This window comes from Canis lupus, chromosome 12 (genome assembly GCF_003254725.2).
Source record: "Canis lupus dingo isolate Sandy chromosome 12, ASM325472v2, whole genome shotgun sequence".
Lineage (NCBI taxonomy): Eukaryota > Metazoa > Chordata > Mammalia > Carnivora > Canidae > Canis > Canis lupus.
In genome coordinates, this window is record NC_064254.1 from 63,025,920 (window position 1) to 63,048,109 (window position 22,190).

The 22,190-nt window shown below is 38.5% G+C and overlaps 1 protein-coding gene across 1 annotated transcript in view; it reads right to left on the minus strand.

Moving 5' to 3' along the window:
* Positions 1-22,190, minus strand: part of LOC112658497 (prolyl endopeptidase) — a 117,638-nt gene that overhangs the window by 55,542 nt on the left and 39,906 nt on the right. Inside the window, exons 7-8 of the mRNA XM_025444721.3 lie at positions 14,360-14,465; positions 361-552 (exon numbers count right to left, since the gene is read on the minus strand). Of these exons, the coding sequence (XP_025300506.1) occupies positions 361-552; positions 14,360-14,465 (298 nt within the window). The remainder of the gene's footprint in view (positions 1-360; positions 553-14,359; positions 14,466-22,190) is intronic.

Below are 22,190 nucleotides of genomic sequence, written 5' to 3' on the forward strand. Positions count from 1 at the left end.
AAATTAAATGTCAGTGATGGATTATTAAACAGTAACTACACAGTGAGTCAACTGATGGTAAAAAACAAAACAAAACAAAAAAAAAAAGACAAAAAAACAAGAGAAACACAATACACTACCTTTGAAAGTCTGGATTCATACTCTACAGTTTTTATGAAGGCCCTGCACGACATCGTACTAACCACACAGATGTCATCCAGTAAATACGTGGCTGCGCTAGTTAGACCCTTCCTCTCCATGACCAAAGGCTGAAGGTTCTTTACCTTGTAACCGGTCACCAGAGAAGGAGAGTTGGACCAATTTGTTGACCTTCTCACCAAAAACAAAAGCGCACAGTGTTCAAGTAGCATGTGATCTCACCTAAGACATCTTTCTCATGCTCAGGAACAAGCACCTTCCACTTAGACTCCTCAGGGTCCGTGAAGTCGATGTTGATCAGGCGATAGTTGGGCGAATGGCGATTTGTCTTGAACGTGAACACCGTCCCCTCATTGGTCACATAGTCATATTCTCCTTCAAAGTTGTCGATCAGTTTTACCCACTTCAGGATCCCTGGTGAGAGACCAAGCATTCCTGTCACCTCTCCTGTGTTGAAAATGCTGTGGTTTCTTTATGTGCAGGGAAGGAAGGGCAGGTCTTTTCTTTCCATGGAACACAAAGGAGACACAGTATTTGGAAGGTCTCAGGCTTGAGAAAGAGCAAGGACAAGTACAGCTGAATTTTAAGGTTTTTAAAAATGTGAAGGAACTTTCACTTTTTTCCTGAAAACCCTGGCAATGAAGAAGGACCTCTCCTCTCAGCCACCGGGCCCATGTAATCTGGTAAGTTCTCTTCTACCGGAGTGTGTGTCTTATCTGAGCACTTCCTTCTACCTCGACTGCCACCACACCATTCCACGTCTTCATCATTCCCCTCCTGGTCTATGGCAGTGGCTCCTACCTGGGATGATTTCAAATGTGCATGCGCACATGCGCGTGCACACACTCACGCACACACCTCCAGGGTTGACTTCACACTAAATGTCACTTATAAAAATACAAAATACAAAAAAAAAAAAAGAAAAAAAAAAAAAAACCAAAAGAACAAACCCCATTAGGCCATCTATTTCAGAACGTGTCCAACATAAATGTTCAGAGTACATTTCAAAAATTTCATAAACAAATGAGCTTGATGATTTCTGACTAGAAGGCCAAGCCAGATCTCAGCTATTCTTTAATTAGTTTCCTATTTTAAATTTTTCAATGAAATTGCTACGTTAATTTGGATAGTTCGTTTATATTCTTTGGATCTTTCAAGGTGATTTTACATTCATTATCTCATTCATCTCCATAGCATAATATCTTTATACAATTTTTTGTTGTTGAATTAAATTTATCAAGAAAAACATACTTCCATGGTGGAAAGGTTTTTCTTTTTGTGAGACATAACTGAATTAAACCCCCAGATCCACTATTTAGTTGTGTAACCTTAAAGAAAGCTCTAAAACATTCCTAAGGGATCCTAAAAACAATAAAAAAACCCTGAATAACTGTAAACACGCCACCATATCTCTAGATGGGGAGACTCAATATTTTAAAGGTTTAAATAGGGGTCCCTGGGGGGCGCAGCGGTTTAGCGCCTGCCTTTGGCCCAGGGCGCGATCCTGGAGACCCGGGATCGAATCCCACATCGGGCTCCCGGTGCATGGAGCCTGCTTCTCCCTCTGCCTATGTCTCTGCCTCTCTCTCTCTGTGTGACTATCATAAATAAATAAAAATTAAAAAAAAAATAAGGTTTAAATAATCCCAGAGGAAATCTATAAATCAAACATAATTCTAATCAAAATTCAAATGGGAGTTTTAGGGAATTTGTTAACAGCATTCTTAAGTTCACTTGAAAGAATACACACATAAGGATACCCAATACATTTTTCACAAGAGAATTTTTTGCACCATGATATTCTGAACAATCCCCTTCCCCTCCTCAAGGTAATCATCATCCTGATTTTTACATCACTTACTTCATTTTCCCTGTTCTTTTCCTGTTTTAATATGCATCCATAAACACTTGAGTCTAATTTTGCCTTATTCTTGAACTTCATCTACAGTGAAGCCAGACAACATGTATTCTTTTGTCTGACTTCTCTCATATGACATTACGTTTGTGAGACTGTTCATCCTCTGGTTATTGTTAGTGACTTTTGGCTGAATCCTATTATGCTCAAAGAACACACTCTGAATGATTTTAATCTTCTAAAATTTGCTGATAAAAAGTGTATGGCCTAGTTATTTTTCCTTTAATGATTTTTAAATGTTCCTCCATGTTCCTGCATATTTTGCATCTTTCGGGTGTGACATGCTAAATATGTCTATTAAGTCACTTGTTAATCACATTGTTCAAATCCATGTATTTACTGATTTGGGAAGCCATTTTTTTCTATTGGTCACAGAAAAGGTTGGTTAAAATGTTTCTTATGTGACTGTAGATTTTTACTTGTACTGCTGTTCGATTTTGTTCTCTGTATTTTGAAATCATGCTGTTCAATATATACAAAATTAGAATTATTATATTTAAGTAAAACTGAAGCTTTAAATGGTGATGAGGTTTTATCTTTAGCAATGCTTTTTACTTTAAAGTCTGCTTTGATATTTAGACAGCTGTGTGATTTTCATGGTAACATCATGGGCCAGTTGTCCTCTGCAAAATGACTGGTCCCAATTACGTTGTTTATCATTTCTGAAAAGATTTTCTCTTTTCCATGTCTCTTAATCATTCATGCTTTCCACTTCTTGGGCTACATTCTAAGTTAATTTCTTTACATCCATATTCTTTTTTTTTTTTACATCCATATTCTAATTCATTAATTCTCTCTTCAGCTGTTTCTAATTTCTTCAGCCTAATAACTCAGTTTTTTAATGTTAATAGCCATATTCCTTATTTGTAAAAATTCTCCTTAGTCTTCCTCCAATCTGGTCATTCTTTATAATATGTTGTTTCCTGCTTATACTTCCAAGCTTCTTGTTTATTTTCTTGTAAAGGCAGCATCACATTGCTTATTTTTAAAAGTATATTCAATGTACTTAATTTATGTCAGGATTGTGATTAAGTCCACTCTGCTTCTTCTATTGCTCTATTTCTCATGCTGGTGAATTTCTTTGTATGACTTGTGATTTTTTTTGAAATTTCTGACTGTGAAATGATTTCCCTTGAAACATTATCTATGGCAATTCTTGGAGGCCTGAGTTAAAGTAGCACTATTCCAGAGAAGTTCTGTATTTGGCCTCCATTTGCTTGTTGGGAGGCAACCAATCTGGGAACCTTTTATTTTTTTGTTTTAATTTTTATTTATTTATGATAGTCACACACAGAGAGAGAGAGAGGCAGAGACACAGGCAGAGGGAGAAGCAGGCTCCATGCACCAGGAGCCCGACGTGGGATTCAATCCTGGGTCTCCAGGATCGCGCCCTGGGCCAAAGGCAGGGGCCAAACCGCTGCGCCACCCAGGGATCCCTCTGGGAACCCTTTAAATGAAATTCTTGACATAAGGATTTTTGGACCTGAGAGGAACAATCCAGATACCTGTACCCATGTCATGTTTTAGGAAAATTCACATCCTGCCTCTCCCTCTCCTTCCCTAGTGCAAAGGTAAAGGCAGGCAGGTCTTTTTCCTCTCCCTCCTCCTCATGCCCCCACTCCCAAGATTATTTCTTAATCAACATTACACTGAGGGTATCCCTTATTAGACTTTTCAACATGGAGAACCAGAGGCTTTATCCTCTGTCCCCCTTGCTCTAGGTGGCCATCAGGTGGAAACTCAACCCTCAAAGCCCAGCAGAAACATTCCAGAACAATACAAGAATCCTGCTTTCATTTTGTTTTTGGTCTCTATGGGTTGTCTTTTTTTGCATGTGCCAACTTAGCAATATATTAGAAAAATACTTTATAAACTTTTTACAGCATTCCAGTTGTTTCAACTGGGAGGTTACTCAGAATATAAAATCTGCTAAACTCCCTCTAATAGAAATCCTTAGAATTATTTTTAAAAAGGTTAAGCTGTGCATTCAAGTTCAATTTTTTTTTCAGTGACAAACTGCTAATTTCAAAAGTAAGTGACCAACCACTCAAAGGTAACTTCACTTTATTTTACATAAAGCAATACTTTAAAAGGGGAAAAAAAAAAAACCTAAAAACTATTCCTTAGAAGAATAAGTAAAAAATTAGCAGACAATGCAAAAACTGCAGACAATCAGAAAGGTACATTTGTTTATACTAAGAATGATGAATCATAATTTTCTGGACTATGACATTTGTGGACATAGAGTCTTGGTTCAGGAAAATGTCAGATTCCTTAAATGTTCCTGACAATAAAACATTTCCTGATGTGCAACCTTTATTTCTCAAAGTAACCATCTTACGGTTTCTGCCTGAAAAGGTCTTGCATCCATTGTAGTGATATTTGTTATGACCCTGGCCACCCCACCCCCAACACAAAAAGTCACTGAAATATCTGCCAAAGGCAAAACACAGTAGAAATTTCCTTCGGTATTTCTGTATAATCAGGTGAGCCTAAAGATGTAGCTCATTTGTTTTAAATAATCAAGTGCTCCAACGAACACCAAAACAACAGTTTGTAGTTGTCATCTACCATCAAATTCTGGAGAATTAACCTTAGTCATTAATAAATACTGTAAGTCATAAACTCATTCAAATTCAGGTATGTGGCTGGATTTATACAAATGTGGTTCAAAGTACTGGCCCCCATGAGGAAGCACGACTAAAACGGAGCTCTTGAAATCCTTCTGCTCTCCTGAAACCCCTGCTCCTCATGGCTCTGGCACAAAATAATTCCAGAGAAACAGTATTTCAGTTGAACAATGGGGCTCACCCAGTTTTGCTATTCACAAGTCAGAACACTATTGATTTAAATGGAAAACAGAAAAATTACTTTAAAAAAAGAGACATGGCTTAAATCCCAAACCAACCTCACTTTTTGCCAACTTCTTCTGGGATTCTTTTCTCTGTAAGTGGCATTGTTCACTCTGAAGCCAAGAGAAATTCAATTCCCAAACTTTTCCACATTAAAGTTAAAATTACTTTCAATAGACCTGATTCTTGGTGGTGGAATGATTTGTTTACTGAATGAAGATTAGCTTAAAATAAGTCATCTTATGCCTTCCCTTGAGCAAAGTCATTACTTTTATTGCTTTCTTTGAAAATACACAGAATTAACTATGTTTCATAAAAAACGTTCTGTAAGCTCTCTAGCAACGGGAACTAAAAAGTGCTTTTATACTTGACAAAAAACTGTGTAACAACAATAAACAAATGCAGAGTGTGGTCATGTTCTAAAACTGAGGGGGCAGGAGGTGGCTGTTCTCCTTGGCCCAAAACCTTTCTTCCATCCCCCTGCCTCACAGCCACCGTTAGAACATGGGCTAGGAGGTTTCAACTGACTTGAGTCTGAATCTTTACAAGGCATCAGGAAAGCAAATGGTCCTCACCATCCCCAGGTTCCTGGGGATGACAACATGTGCTCCTCAGAGGTTGTTGAGAAGACTAAATAAATTATCTACACTATTAGCTCAGAATCTGGCACATAGAAAATGTTAAACAGTCAATAGTTACTACTATTCCAAATAATCCCAGCATTCTTCAAATGGCAAAAATAAGCTAAATGTGGCTTTTGAACAGCATGATTTGCTAATAGTGAACTTTAAAATCGAATTTCCATCTGTCACGGCACACAGCTATTTTCCTAGAAAAAGCTCTTAAAAATCACTCATTTTAAAATTAGTAAAAACACTAATTTTATCACTATTACTTATTTTACTTCAAAATTAATGTTTTGCTTATTTTTTATGCTATCTTTTGATGTCCCAATTCTTTTTGCTTTTCTTCCATTCCTACTCTGAAATGCACACTACTTGCGAATAGCTCCCTGCCTCTCACAGAAGCCCTCCTCGCCTGTTGGTCTGGCTCTTCACGCTCAGCTGAGCTTGCTAAACTTTGGACAACTCCTTTGTTTAAAGTTTCTCAAATGTTTATCTCCCCCTTTCCACTCCACTCCCAAAAGATGCCCCAGCCCCACGAGGCATGAACCATGGAGTCACTATTGTCTCAGCTACCTACCTGCGACAGGAGTAAAGACCACTTCAGGCCTGCCTTAAGGATGGCTACGTTGGTGCCTAAGTGTGTCAGGTTACTAACAAGTATTTTAGGCACTGATAATTCTTTTCACTTAATAATCGCTTCCTAAAGATTCTATTTAAAAACCTCTAATAATAAGTTTAAGTTAATTCAGAGTAGGGCCAAATGGTCAGCATCTTTTTTGCTGGTATTCACCCTATAAAAGAAATATAGTATCTGACCTTTCATAGAAAAATGAAAGATCCAAAAAGACAGGGAACAAAAGAAAGAAAACAGAGGCGGGGGAGAGGGAGTTGAGTATTTCTGAACTCCAGAGATGTTCTGAGTCTGGGCATGTGTGCTGGGTCACAGCACTGCTGATACACCCCGAGAGCGGGTACTGGTGATCTCACAGCTACCGCCCAGCAGTGGGGAGTGCTCCAGAGCAGGAATGACAGCACAGAGTGGGACAGTGATACAGGTATGCTTTGTAACTAAATATATAACATTTACATAATCCTGCATTTTAGCCGGAAACTTGTATGCATTTGTTGACAATGTAAAGACAACAGAAGCAACTGAATTTAAATTTATTTTTAATTCCATTCTTTTTTTTTTTTTTTAAGACTTTATTTATTCATGAGAGACACAGAGAGAGAGGCAGAGACAGAGGCAGAAGGAGATGCAGGCTTCCTGTGAAGAGCCCGATGTGGGGGATCCCGGGGTAGCTCAGTGGTTTGGTGCCTGCCTTAGGCCAGGGCGTGATCCTGGAGTCCCAGGATCGAGTCCCACGTCAGGCTCCCTGCATGGAGCCTGCTTCTCCTTCTGCCTGTGTCTCCTTCTGCCTGTGTCTCTGCCTCTCTCTCTCTCTCTCTCTCTGTCTCTCATGAATAAATAAATAAATGAAACCTTTAAAAAAAAAAAAAAAGAGCCTGATGTGGGACTCAATCCCGGAACTCCGGGATCATGTCCTGAGCCCAAGGCCAACGCCCAACTGCTGAGCCACCCAGGTGTCCCCCAAATTTAAATTTTAATGTCGTAGTCTCATACTTTTTCAATAAAAAGATTTAGAAAATTTAGAAATTTAAGTTCAATATGTATATTGAACACTTAAATATGTGTAAAAGAATATCAAAAACCATCATTTATATTTTCAGAGTATAAATTAAATTTTCATGAAATCTCTTAAAGTCCACATATTTGAAAGCAGAGCAGATCTAAGGCCTGATACCTAACTGTAATATGGAAAATATGTGAAAATTTACTCGCAATTTAGTTGACATGAAGTAAGTTTATATACAGTGGACCTTTGGACAGCACAAGGGTTAGGCACACCGACACCCCTACACAGTAAAAAAATCCACTTATTAACTTTTGACTCCCTCAAAACTTTACTGCTAGCCCGCTGTTGACTGGAAGCCTTACTGACAATATAACCATACTTTTCGCATTTTGTACATTATATGTGTTATATATTTTGTATATGTATTATACAGTGTATTCTTATAATAAAGTTATAGGAAAGTGAATATTAAGAAATCATAAGAGAAAGTACATTTGCAGTACAATACTCTATTTATTATCAGAAACCCCAAAATCCGTGTATAAGTAGACCTGCACAGTTCAAATCAGGGTTATTCAAGGGTAACTGCATATTCAAAATTGGACAATAAACTTAGGAAACAGAATATATTTATAATTCAAAAAATGTTAAGAAAAGTACAGAAAATATAACTAAGAAAATCCAGATGCAAATCATTTTCTTCCAAGGTTCAGGTTGATTAATTTCAACTAATCTGCAGGTGTGAATCAGGTTAAGAATCATAGGAGTCAAGACTCAGCTGTCTTTTCTACTGCAGAATGATTAAATTGTCACGCCAAACTGGTGCCCTAAGTGGTTTCCTCACTTTTGATCTTAAGGAATAGAAAAAGAGAAGCAAGAGTCCTTTACTCATACAATACACACGACTGGAGAAATATGGTCTGTGCCTATTCATCATTCTCAGAGTTTAATAAAAGATAAAAAATTTAAGTAAAAAAAATTTAGGTGGCCAGAAAAGTGAAGATTCAAAAGTGCTTATAAGAAAATATAACACTTACTGATGGAGGATGGTTTATATAGTAGGGCCTGAGTGCCAGGAGCCATAAAGGGGCAATGAAGTCATTTAAGACAAGTTGGAACCCACTTTCTGTGTGTCCATGTTACAGAAAAAAAATTATCTCACACTTGTTAAAATAGTAAAGAGGACTTCATTCAGGACTACTGAGATAGGTGTTAAGACCATCGCAAAAGACAGAGAAATCAGGCTTAACTCCAAATACAAAAAAAGACAGCTGGGGATTTATAGCCAATGAGCAGAATGGAGAGAGGGTAGTCACAAAGAGGGCACATGGAGTTGGGGGATTCTTGTTAAACTGACCTAATAATGTTCTTGGTGAGGGCAGGTGAAGGTAATCAGATATTAGTGGGGGCTGGCAGCAGGGGACCGAAGGGGTGAGGAATTTGAGGGTGATCAGATATGGAGGGTAGGGGAATTCTCTCTCAATGGATGTAGTGAGATTCTTGCTACAATTAAGCTATGCTGGCCCAATGAGGGAGTAGGAGGCCGAGGAACCAAGGTTGAGGCCTCACTGAGAAGAGGGCTTAGGGAAGCTTGACTAAAGTCTGGTCAAGGACGGGGTCCTTGTCATCTGTCAGGCACTGTTCTAGGTGCTGGGCACTGCAGGGAGCAAGACAGACAAAGTCTCTGATCTCATGCAGCTCACAAATACACAAAGTGCTGTTGTTGTTGTTGTGTTTCTGCACGGAGAGAAAAAGGATCAGAACAGGAGAAAGCAGGAGAACAGCCAACTGTAGAAGGAAAAGTATCAGGTGAAGGCATGAGGAAGTGTGGTAACTGTTAGAATAAAAATCTCTCCTCCCCCTAAGAAAGAAGATAGTAACTCGGAATATGTCTCTGGCAGCCAGCACAGAAGGGGGCGAGATGTTCTTTGGAGGGCACCTGCTTAGCTGTGTCGAACACCTGGAATATTGTACAGACTTCTAAGGCCCAAGGATACGCCTAGGGCTGTCTCTATCGGGGGGAATGAGGTGAGTCAGAGGAGTCACCTGTGCAGGAAGTCAGGAAAGGAGCAGCCGACCAGCCTCAACTGCAGTTCCTGGGGAAAGGCTGTGGCCCACCGTGTGTACAGATTTGTCCGTATTATTCTTAAGTAAAAAGACTGCCGAGGCAGATGGTGGAAAGGATGCTCTCCAATGAGAGGCAAAGGGTAAATGGAGAGAGATCCGGCCAACGGAGTGGTGAGTAGGAAGATGGTCAACAGGTTGGAGAAGACAAGTTGAAATCTACACAACAGATGTAAATGACAGAGGAATCCAGTCTCACAGGGAACTCTCTTAACTCTCAGGATCCTAAGATTTTTATTTTCCCCCCTCCTGTAGTTTATTTATATAGTTTTGTTTTCTCTATCTGCTGCTTTTCCTACATCTATAGCCATCGGCCACTTCTGTGTACTTTTTGTGATCCTCATTTCAAAACGCAAAGGGGCGGAAGGCTTTCTTAGGAGACAAAGTTGACAGAAAGGTTAGAAAAGTGCTACCTAAGTGAAACTAGTTTTCCAGACAAGCAATTCAGTGATGCCCTAATAAATGAAGAATTAATCTGCATGAAAATGTGGTTAATTTTCCCTGCCTTTAAGGTAAAAAAGATTAAAATCATAGCAGAAAGGCTTTTAGGTTATAAAAGGGATATAAATTTCAGCAATATAAAATGAAAGATTTCTTAACATTGGATTTCGTTTTTGGTTACCGGCTATTCAAGTTTAACTCATCTAATAGTTAATTAGCACATTTAGCATTTAAGTTAAATGTTAATTATTTTTCCTCCGATCAAAAAATATAACAAAAATGGAGCAGGTATAGAAATAGCAAGAAAAAGTTATCTGGCATATAAACCCTTGAAATTTCAATTATCAACCTGTAAAAATTAGACAATTTCCCACATAGCCTTGCACTGAGAGGCCCACCTATTTATGCTTTTGTCAAGAAAAGGATGCTTTTTTGATAATGAATCTGGTTTTGCAGTAAACAAGTCAATACCAAGATCTGTGTTTAGAGCAGCTTTGATACCGAAGATAACTATTTATTCTAGGACATCCTCAGTCTATTTTACTATGCTACCCCAAATAAAGTGTGCTGATTCCAAATATTCCTCTTTCAGTTGAGAAACAAAGGAAAAAAGGGAGGAATTCCTGAGCACCTGTCATATGCCAGGAACCCTGCTAAGCCCTGTTGCATACCTCTTCATTATTTCTCACAATTCCTCCTGAAGTCTGTATTACCTCCCCGTCGGTAGTCATGGAAATATTGAGAGGAAACATTCCCACCCCAGGCTCACTAGTTAGTTAGTCTTGGAGTGGAGATGAAAATTCGCATCTGACTTGAAAGTGTTCTGGTTATTGTCATAATACATCCAACCATGATTAATGGGGATTATTTTTTAAAATTTTAATGATCACTATCTCGATCTGCTAGGTCTCTCCTGTTATAAACTACTTAATGTCTTCAACAGTTCAACTCACATGTAGTATTTGTTTCTTTAAATGATAATAATTATATCATTGACTTATAATAAGCCAGCAATCAGTTAAAAAAAAAACAAACCCAAAAAACCCAAGATCTCTCTAATATTGTCATATGGAACTGACTTAAACCCAAGCGTGGAGGAGGATAACCATTTCATCTTACCAGCACCTGGCCCAATCACTGTAACTGTCCAGAACTTTCAGGATCTCAGGACTGCCACTCAAAGGAGTAACTACTGTGAAGTTTATGTTATCCACAAACTTAATGCTAATAAAGCAATATTAGAAAAAGGTGGCAGGGGGCAGCCCTGGTGGCTCAGCGGTTTAGCGCCGCCTTCAGCCCAGGGCCTGACCCTGGGGACCTGGGATAGAGTCCCACGTCGGGCTCGGTGCATGGTACCTGCTTCTCCCTCTGCCTGTCTCTGTCTCTGTCTCTGTCTCTTCTCTCTCTCCTCTTCTGTCTGTTTCTCATGAATAAATAAAATCTTTAAATAAAAAAGAAAGAAAAGAAAAGAAGAAAAGAAAGAAAAGAAAAGAAAAGAGAAAAGAAAAGAAAAGAAAAGAAAAGAAAAGAAAAGAAAAGAAAAGAAAAGAAAAAGGTGGCAGGCCCAGTTAAACCCAGACTTTAGCAGCTTTCAGTGGCAAACATCCCCCAGTGCCTTCAGTATGTCTATCGGGGAACACATCAATAGCTTCAAATCCAGCCTATCCTATTATTCACTTCAAAATCTCTAGGATATCACATATTTTTCTGAGTGCCTCAATGAATTCCAAACACTGGTCAGTTCAGTAACCTCATTAAATGATGAAATCAGGTTAGCACTGTCAGACTTGTTTGCTCTATTCTTCTTGTGGTTTTTTCCATGAGCTCACTGGGATGGTCTTTTTGACATGTCCTGAGTTAATCAATCAAATACTAATCTAGGTGTTACTGTAAAGGTATTCTGCAGATGTGATTAAAGACCATAATCAGTTGACTTTAAGTCAAGGAGATTATCCTAGATAATCTAGGTGGGCCTGATTCAAAAGGTTGAAATGCCTTCCAGGGGAATTGAGGCCTACCTGAAAAAGAAGAAATACCACCTGTGGACTGAAGCATCAGCCTGTGCCTGAGAATTCCAGCCTGTCCTTCCTGGTGGCCCGCCCTACTGATTTCAGACTTAACTAGCCAGTCTCCAAATCACATAAGCCCAATTCTTGCAATACATCTCTTAATGTTCTGCTTCTCTGGTTATACCTTGATTGACACCTTCATACACCATCAATAGCTCACAAATACAAAATACCTAGGAGTAACCTTGACAAGTAATATGTGGTTATGGGGCACCTGGCTGGCTTAGTCAGTAGAGCGCAAGATTCGATCTTGAGGTTGAGTTCAAGCCCCATATTGCATGTAGAGCTTACGTAAAAATAAAAAATAAAAAAAGAAAGAAAGAAAGAAAGAAAGAAAGAAGAGAGAGAGAGAGAAGAGAAGAAAGAAAGAAAGAAAGAAAGAAAGAAATAAAATAAAAAAATAAATAAAATAAAATAAAATAAAATAAAATAAAATAAAATAAAATACATGGTTCCACTGAGAGATATAATACCAAATAAATTTACAGGTTTACACAGTCCTAGTCCAATATATGGCTGGACTTCTGTTCACATGAGGACATAATAACCTTAAAGTTTCTCTGGATGAATTAAAAAAAAAAAGGACAATTTGGAAAATTATAATTGCTAACATTTACTGAGTAAGCCTACTAGAGTAGTGGGCTCTTCACCTAAGGTGCAAAAAAACCACATAGGAAAGAGAAAAGACAACAGTCAGGTGATTCAAGGAAGATCAAATTGGGAAGACGGGCCAGGACCTGGCTTGTTTTATAAAGAGGATGAATGCATCATTGCCATTTATGGTTTCTTGGATGCTTCCCTTCTTTCTCCTTCATGTCCATTCAGGGCTACAGTGTCTAGAATTTTATTTGGGATGGCCTAGTGTACCCCTGCACTGTCTTCCTCTCAGAATCTCAATCTCTGGGTATCACATCCTCTTCTGTAATTCCTCAGGAATGTGGCAATGATAAAGCGGGGGATAAAAAATATGTAGGGTGGGAAAAAAGAAAGTAAGGACCAAGAAGTTTGGAAGAAAGCAAGGTTTGCTCTAGTTCTATCAGCCTTTTTCTAAGTTTCACTCAGAGTCTTACTATTATTAAAGTGGACATAGCAGTACGAGTTCAGTACACCAGTATATGGAAGGAATGCTCTTCCCTAAATTTAGAACAAAGTGATCAATTTGTGTTTTTTGATTTGCTAACTTGTAGCATTTAATAACAAGTCTACCTTATAATTTAAAGATATAACAAGGTAATAAAAAGAAAAAGAAACTAGCATTCTCTGGAGGAAGATCGTCGTAACTGGAATATTTAAAAAACTGGAGAAAGGCAAAGATCTTTGCACCATCTCAGACTCACACAGGAATCCTATCACGATAACAGCACAGTAACAGCTGTCCCTGTTTCTTTCAGATCTCATTCTTCAGAGGGTCAGCTCTGTGTAGACCAGACTTGCAACTCAAGTGAACAATTCTGGGTGCTGGTTTTACTCCTGTCAAAGAATGTGAAACCTGATGTGGCTAATCCAATTTTCTTTTGAGATCAAAATGAGTGTATCCTTTTTTTTTTTAACAGAAAAAAACAAAAACAAAAACCCTTACACATCTTTATTAAATGGACACATATTTCACACCTGAATCAATCTGTTGACTTTATCCTGCTGTATCTGGGAATGGCGCTCTGCAGTATCTAAGAGTGTCAGGATGTGGATCTTGCTCAGAGACAGTTGAAAAATGATGCAATACCCGAGCAATTAAAAACAATTGTATATTTTCTTATCATAATGTAACATAAATTAGGTACCAATAGTGAAGTAATCTAATAATTGAAAATGCACTCAGTATTATATAGTTTGCAAATCTGTATCATAATCAAATGTATTTATTTTATATTACCCAGAACACAGTGTGATCCATTTTTGTGTCCTTATCTGAGTGCCAGCATATCTGTGCGGCTTTTGGATCTGGGTATTCTTAGCACAGTAAACTGTGCAGCTGGAAAGCTTTAATGCTCAATAATGGTGCTGGTATGGCAAAGATGTTCGAAGAGAACAACATTTAAAATGAGCCACCTCCACAATTTGTAGCTGGCTGCTACTATGCTTACTATCATAATGTAAAAGGCTTCCAGGAAGGAAAATCAGGCTGTTATTGTGCATGAGGCTCAGTGCTAAAAAACGGTCTTGTAATTACCTGTTAACCTCACTAATTCTCACTGGTCTCTCTTACCCTTTTGCCTGTGACAGTTTGCACCATCGTATCTAGACAATTATAACGCTTTACAGACCAAAGGGCTAGCTTTGCCGTAACACTCACTCTTCATCTGCAATATTCACAGGATGTTTTCACATTCGTATGCAAAACATATGGTTAACCTCAATTTATGGAGAAAATGTTAAAGCCAAGAGCTTCATTCAGTTTTTCTTCATTTTATGGAACAATACTGAAAGAAAAAAATATGGACTGATGGTTCATATGGTTGAATGGAAGAAGGTTTCTTGGGAAATCAATTAGAAGACCACAATAATTGCTTTTTAATGGAGCTTTCTGGAATAATTACCTGTTTGAAAGATAGCTTACCACTGATGCCATTGGATTCCTGCTGTAGGTCACAGTACCAGAGTCGGTTTACTGGATCGCACCCCTCTCTTATTGATAGTAAGACATAGCGACCATCATCAGACAACTATGAAGGAAATAAAAACAGTGCAGGGAGCTGATTAGAAAGTATTTTTTGGAAAGCACTGCTAAGTAAAAAATAAAGCTTAACCTTAAATGTCATATGGTTACCGAAAATTTATGAGTGGCAAAGAAATTTAGAAAAAAAAGAACATTTTTTTTAATTTTACTCTTACATTACAGTTTAAAAAAACCCAGTGAAATATTTAAATAGAGACTATCAACAGATATAACTGAATGTCATGACTCAATGTGATTTTTATTTAAATTTATACTTTAGGCTTTCACGGAGAATACATGCAATCTGTCATTCTGAATATCAGTATCTCTGACTTTGAAATTTTGTCATGGGTCATGTATTTTAAAAGTGTTGTAAATGAGTAAGAATTAGCAAAATGGGCATGATGCAAGGAAGTTCACCTGTGGTGCACACTGGTGACACGAACCAGTTTCTATTCAACAACTCTTTATCTTTAGTCGATGTCAAACATCAAAAGCCTGTGTTTCTATAAATTTCCTTTATGGTACTGAATAGAAGAATCTCAGGTAGCAAAAAGAATCTTGGCAAACTAATAGAGCAAACAATATATTCTGATTTTGAGTTGTCAAAATTGATATAAGTGGTGTCAAACCCTCTCTCTAAATTTGCACACACATATGCTTTTTGCAATTATATTTTTTCATTTAATTTAAAAAATTAATCTGTGTCGATATGTCTACTTAATTCTTTCAACTGCTATGCAGCAATTCAATCTAAAAATATACCACAATTAATTGATCTATTTTTCCATGAATAAATGTTTTATGTCTATTTCCTTCCTCTTATAAGCAACACCTCACAAAAATTCTGAATATGTTTGTTTGTGTCCTTATCTGTGTTTCTGGATATATAACTGAAAATAAAATTGCTAGGTGGGAGGATACGCAACACATTCAACCTTATTCAGTGTTGCCAAATTATTTTCCAAAATGTTTGTACCAACTTACGTCTTAGATGTCACGGCAAATAACAGTTCCCGTTTTTCCACATCCTAACTTCACATACCAACTTGGCTAGACCACAGTACCCACATATTTGGTCAAAAATTATTCTGGACGTTTCTGTGAAGGTGTTTTTTGGATGAGACTGACTGTTTAAATGAGTGGACTCTTTTTGGTTTTGTTTTTTGGTTTTGTTTTAAATGGGTGGACTCTTAAAGGTGATTACCCTCTGTAAGGTGAGTGTGCTCATCCAATCAGTCCAAGACCTTAATAGAAAAACAGTGACCTTCCCAAGCAAGAAGCAATTCTGGACCACCTTTGGACTTAAACCGAACCTCTGGATTTCCAGCCTGCCAAGCTACCCTGCAAGGCTTTGGACTTGTCAAGCCTTCACAATCACACTGGCCAATTTTTTAAAAGTAAATCTTTCTCTTTATAAATATACACACATGTTGGTTCTGTTTCTCCTCAGAACCCTAATACACTTACCAACAACTGTTACTCTTTGATATGTTCATTAGATAAAAGTTGCGAAGCAGCCATTATGTACAAGACCTTTAAAGCTACATCAGTGAACAAATCTGGGGGGGAAAATGTTACATTCTAGTGCAGGAAATAAATATGGAATTATGTGTAGCATGTTAGAAAATGATGAACATGGAGAACAGGAACAGGTGTAGGTAAGGGAGGCAGGATGTAGGGGCAGGAACTGTACTTTTAAAATATGGTAGTTAAGAAAGAAAATGTCTTTCCACTGTCTCCTGCCTTACATTGTTTCAGATGAGAAGTCACTTCCTACCTTTTTTCTCACTACGTGGAATATGTGTTCCCTACTCTGGCTGCCTTTAAGACTTTATCATCATCTTAGGTATTATGCAAATTAATTACTTATGGGCTTTGCTGTAGTAGCCTACTTGAGTGTTGTAGAACATTTTAGAACTGTGGGTTTTCTATTTGATCAAATTCAAAATACCTTTGGCCTTTTTTCCCTCCTGTATATTTTTGTATCCCCACACCCCTACTTTAGGACTTTAACTACATAATGTTAGATCACTTCGCACTGTCCCACAGGGCAGTGGGGCTCTTTTCATTTTTCTTTCCCTTTTTCTCTTTTTGGTTTATTTTCAATTGTCCTGTTTTCTAACTCACTCATACTTTTTTTGGATATCTAAATTGCTACTAAGCCCATGCACAGACTTTTCATTTCGGGTGGCTTATTTTCACATCTAGAAGAATGTTTGGTTCATCTTTATATTATTTCTTTGTTCATTATATTAACATTTTCTCAAATCCTTTAAAAATTATTTTATAATAGTTTTTAAAAAGCCCCTGTCTGCTAGTTTTACTACCTGTCATTTCTAGGTCATTGGCTACTATTTTTCCTGGTAATGAGTCACATTTTTCTGCTTCTTTACACAGTTAGCAAATTTTAAGGATTGAATCTTACACAGTTTGAATGCTGCCTGGATTTTTTTACTTGTTTGCTCTTGTCTTCCTTTACAAAGCTTCGAGGCAGTTAATTTGTTAGTGGATCAGCTTGATCTACTGGAGGCTTGTTCTCAAGCTTTGTTGGGAAACATCTGTAGGCCCACTGCAAAGGCATGGCCTTTGTGGGGTTGCTGGTGAACACCCTGAGTGTTCAAAAGGTCTTTCCACTTTGGTCAGAAAGTGACAGTCTCCCAGACTTGTTCAACCTCTGGTAGTTGTCAGCTTATGGCTCCCTGGTAGTGGTTGGCCTGCATCACCGAGTTTCATCCTATGCATGCACTACTCAATGGTCGACAAAGACACAAAGGGAGACCAAGGCAGATTTCTGGGGCTCTAAGTGGTAGTTCCCTCCTTGTACTCTGTCTGCAAATTCCACTGGCTTCAGTCTTCCCCAATTCTTTGGATACTAAGTTCGATGAGACTGTAGTTCTCTGTGGGTACCTCCCTCCTTGTGCCAGACTCCAGAAAATATCTCCAGAAAAGCAGAAAGTTGGGGCAATCACAGGACTTGCTTCTCTTACAGAGGATGGTTCAACAATGCCTGCTGACCGATAGCTGCAAATGAATTGCTTTCTTGTGTATAGTGCTCTCGCTGTTTATGGCAGGAAGGCTGCTCTAGGACCAACTACCCTGCCATGGCCAGAGGCAAATACCTGTCACTATGGTTTTATTTTTTTTTAACTCATTTTTTATTTTTTATTGGATAATTACATTTTTAGAGTATATTATTGTGCATTCTTGAAGTACAGATATAATAATTAAGAAATGTAATTAAAACTAATATAAAAGATAATACCTAGACTACTAAAAAATATAACATTGATATATTTCCTCTGTCTCATTACACAGTAAGGTATTTTTTACAGTTTCTGTTTTCTATTCCAATAATACTTCTGTGAACCTGCCTTGGGGGCATGTTTCTTTTCTCTTAAGCAGATGTGAAACTGTCAAACATTCACCTTGACTTGCTGCACTGCTCTCATCAAGCCCACATACATCGATTCCTTCTATTAGAGCAACGTGATGGTATCGAGCTAAATGTCATCTAGACAAGAGTGTCTGAGCATGGAATACTTCGGATTTTACTTCCTAGCAGCAGCAGGTGCTTATTAGATTTCAACTCCCCCAAAATGCCCATCCACTTTCTATCTATAGGTTCATTTTGGTAGACCAGCTGTTTGTCAATCAGGCTCTTTGCATTTATAAATTAATCATAACGATTGTGCATTGTCTAAAATGTCCAGCATTTTTAAACACTTGGCAGCACACTGCATGATTTAAGTTAAACACCTCTTTCTTTGAAAAAATTATTTTTAAACACAGAGATAATCTGTTCTTGAGAAACAGAAGTGGGATTCCAAGTAAGTTATAGTTTTATCAAAGATGCTAGAAAGTTCTGTTTAATTTGGCTGCTCTTTCCTGTTGACATTTTTTTCTGAGTCCAGAAGCAGTTTCCTTTAACAAACATGAATCATATTTTGCCGTATGGGTTTTTGCCACAAACTACACATAACATCAAATGCCTCAAGTGCATTCTCCTCCATCTTTTGCTAGGCTCCGTAGATTCTTTTCAAAGACGGTCAAGCAGTTTTAGACGGTCAAACATATAAATTTCTGATTTCCATTAATTCTTTTCTCCATTCTCATCCTGATTGTATTTCCAACCTACCTGTCATTATGTTTTAAGCAGGTCTTTTGCAAAAGAACATTAGACTTGACTGAGTTAAAAAAATCCAATCTAAGAATCTATATTCCATTTTCATTGATTGTTATTGCTGATGTACTGGCTTCCATGGTCTTAGTTTCAAGTATTCTATTCACCTTGCTTTCCCCTTCTTTCTTCTTCATACTGTATTAATATAAATTTCCTTATGAATGTTGTCCCTTCTTTGACTGCTTTGGGAGTTAAATATCCTATTCTAGGCTTTTATGTATGTTTTCCATAAGCTTTTCATATAAATAGTTAATAAACTCAGATCTGGAATTTTAGTTCCACCTTATTTTTAATTCATCCTATATATTAGTATCATCAAGCAACCTTACAATCGTAACTTTATCAAATGTAATAAAAAGCAGCCTCATTAATACTTCAGACTTTTGTTCTCTTATCCTTTATATAAAGATGGAATTTTTATAGCTTAGTTCTTAAAGTCGTGCTATATCAACCATAAATGATGGTTAATTCAATTGTAGTGATTTAGCCAACAGAAGACAAGGCAGTAAAACTCACTGCAAGAACCACACCAAATCTTTGACAACAGCTGTCTCAAGCACGTCTAATGAGTTTTTCTCAGCATTTCTGGCTGGACTAAATATTGTAGCAGTTTATATTTAATCTAAGGTAGGAAGCCCCGAGGTACGCTGCTGTCGGGATGCCAATTAAGTCTGTCTTTTTCACTGTAGCTCTCTTCATCACAACCCAGTGATGTTCCAGAGCTACCAAATAAATTTGTAAAAACCAGAAACAATTTTGAATTTTCAAATGCTCAGTCTCAGGTTTCAAAATCATTTATGAATGTCAATGCTGTCCCAAAATATGAAGTACACCTTCTTCCACCAAAATTGTAACAATGTGTATTTAACCAAGGCTTCACATTCAGACTATTTCAAGGCACTTTTAGAAATGAATTTTGGAAATCACTGGGAGGAGGAGAGAAAAATATTGTTAATGAGGAGGACAACTGCATCTCAACAGACTTTTCTGAAATCCAGGTAAAAAGAAAAGAGATAAACAGGTGAGCCAAGGGCCCCAACAGGTCTTAATGAAACACTATAAATTCTCATTCCCAAAATACTGTTTTTAGGGGCGCCGGGTGGTTGGTTAAGCGTCGGACTCTTGATTTAGGCTCAGGTCATGATCTCAGGGTAGTGGGACTGAACCCCATGTTGGGCTCCAATCTTGGTGTGGAGTGTGAGATTTTCTCTCTCCCTCTGCCCCTCCCCCTTTCACACTCACACTCTCTCAAATAAATAAATAAAATCTTTAAAAAATATATTATTGTTTTTTTCTTTAAACATATGATATCGACTAGAATAACTGTGTTCGCTGGAAGCAGTTAATCTGATTCAAAAGCACTGACCTGTTCCAACAAGGTTGGCCTAAGACTAGCCTAACCAATTATGAAAGATATAATTCTTAAATCTGTGCTTTTTCACAGCTTTTTTCTACTCTAGATCTATATTTTTTAAAAAATTTTCCTTAAGTCAAAATTATTTTATTTCATGAAAACCTACCTTTATGCAAATAAATATTAACAAAAAATTCTACAAATTATTGTAAATCAAATATTTATATTTGCAAATATTAAATCTAAGTAACTGCACTCCAAACAATACCAACAGGGATGAAAGCTATCATTCTTTACTCATAAATAACCATTCTCTACCATTTAGCCTTTCATTATCTGCAACCAGGCGAACATCAACAGAGTAAAATGAATGCAAAAGCCACCCTAGCCAGAGCCCCCTACTCCACACAGTCTGGGGTGGCTGGGGCTGGAGATGACTAGTGTCACCACAGTGGCTGGTTTTAACAGGGGAGTCGGTGTGCGAGCCAACTTGCCATCCTTTACTTTACTAAAGACATAATTTAACATGTGCCACCAAACACAGCCGTCCACTATTCAAGTGGTCAGAGCTGAAGCCCTTTACTCGACCAACATTTACTGAGAGTCGGCTGCTGCTGAACCAGGGCCTGAAAAACACAGATCAACAGGACAGGGCCTTCAAGAGCTCATGCACACAGACGAACACTACAGAACATTGATAGTGAGCAGCTCAAAGTATGACAGGAGTGCAGAGAAGGGCAGCTAACAGGGACGGGAGGTGGAGGAAGGGTGAGATCTGAGAAGGCTTTAGGGGAGGGATGGCCGTTAAAGGACTTTACAAGGGAAGCAGAATTTCTCTCAAAATCGATTGCTTGAATTTTGCCTCCTTGCAATCGCTACGGTGGTGTAGCTGTCTGGTTCACAGACCTGTGCAGACATATGCTCGAGCCACGTACATTTGTTCTCAAGTGTACGTCCTGCCAATGGACTGGCAGCACATGCAGTGGACGCTGTGGTTGGCTGAGGGCCAGGAGCAGGGGTGCTCAGCTGAGAAACTCCAGGCCTGTCCTCAGGTTGGAGAGAACTGCCTCTCCCATGGTCACAAATCCTTTTGCGTTTCCCCCTAATCCCACCCCCCTCCCCGTCCAATGACTGATTAATGCAAGGGTCTATCAGATCAGGAAAATGCTAGCCAAACCAACTCCATCACAGCTCCTTCCTCTCTGCCCTCACCCCCCAGCCTGGGCGAAGGGTTCAAAAGCACTGCCACTCAACTTCCAGGTCTGCTTCCCAAGGAGCCCGACCTGTGACAGCATGCAAAGCATCACAACACCCTGTACACATGCAGTGTGTAACCTAGCACAGCCCCCAACTCCTATGCTTCCTCACGGTCTCCTGGGCAGGCCCAACGAATAACTCACTTCCTGGTTCACCAGCCTGGCACTGAAACAAGAGGCAGCAGATGCGCAACCAGCTATCACCCTGACTGCTGCTAAGGTGCTTACTTAGAAATAGTGGCTCAGGACTGTGAATTGAGAATTCCCAGCCTCCCTCATACCTATGGAGCCACTGAGAAGCCCTGGCTGAGGAAAGGTTCCCCAAAAGGAGGTCAGAGGAATGTGGAAAGAAGCGCTCCCTCTAACTTATGTGGTTTCTCAGGTTGGCATATTTTGTGCTGCTGAAGAAAATCTTGGGTAAGTGCTGGCTTCTGTTTCTGAAGACAGGACCCAGTAACAGCTGCCATACTCACGGACACTTGACCAAAAGGGCACAAGGTATGGGGTTCTCAGACTTTCTACTTTCATTGAAGGAGCCACAGTGATTCACTAAGACATTTTAATTGTGTATTGGCGGCCTTAAGAGATAGTAATACTTACCAAGGAGACCCTCGACAGACATCATTCAAACTAAGAGATGGACTATGTATTTTATACTTCATTCTGTTAGGTTCACATATGCTGCTCCAACGAACACAAAACTCATGTGACTTAGCGCATTCAGGACAACAACCTCTACAAACCCAGGAGCTCTAACACCAGAGAGTTTAAAGCTACCGGATACACCTCAGGGGAATCTAGGTCCAAATAATATGTTTTTATCAAATGTTTTCATTCAGCAAATGCCTCATGTAGGTGTAACAGTGATCCATGCAGACCAGAGTCTGGATCAGGCTGGTCCATATTTACAAGATGTCTTCAGCTTTACCATCCATTCGA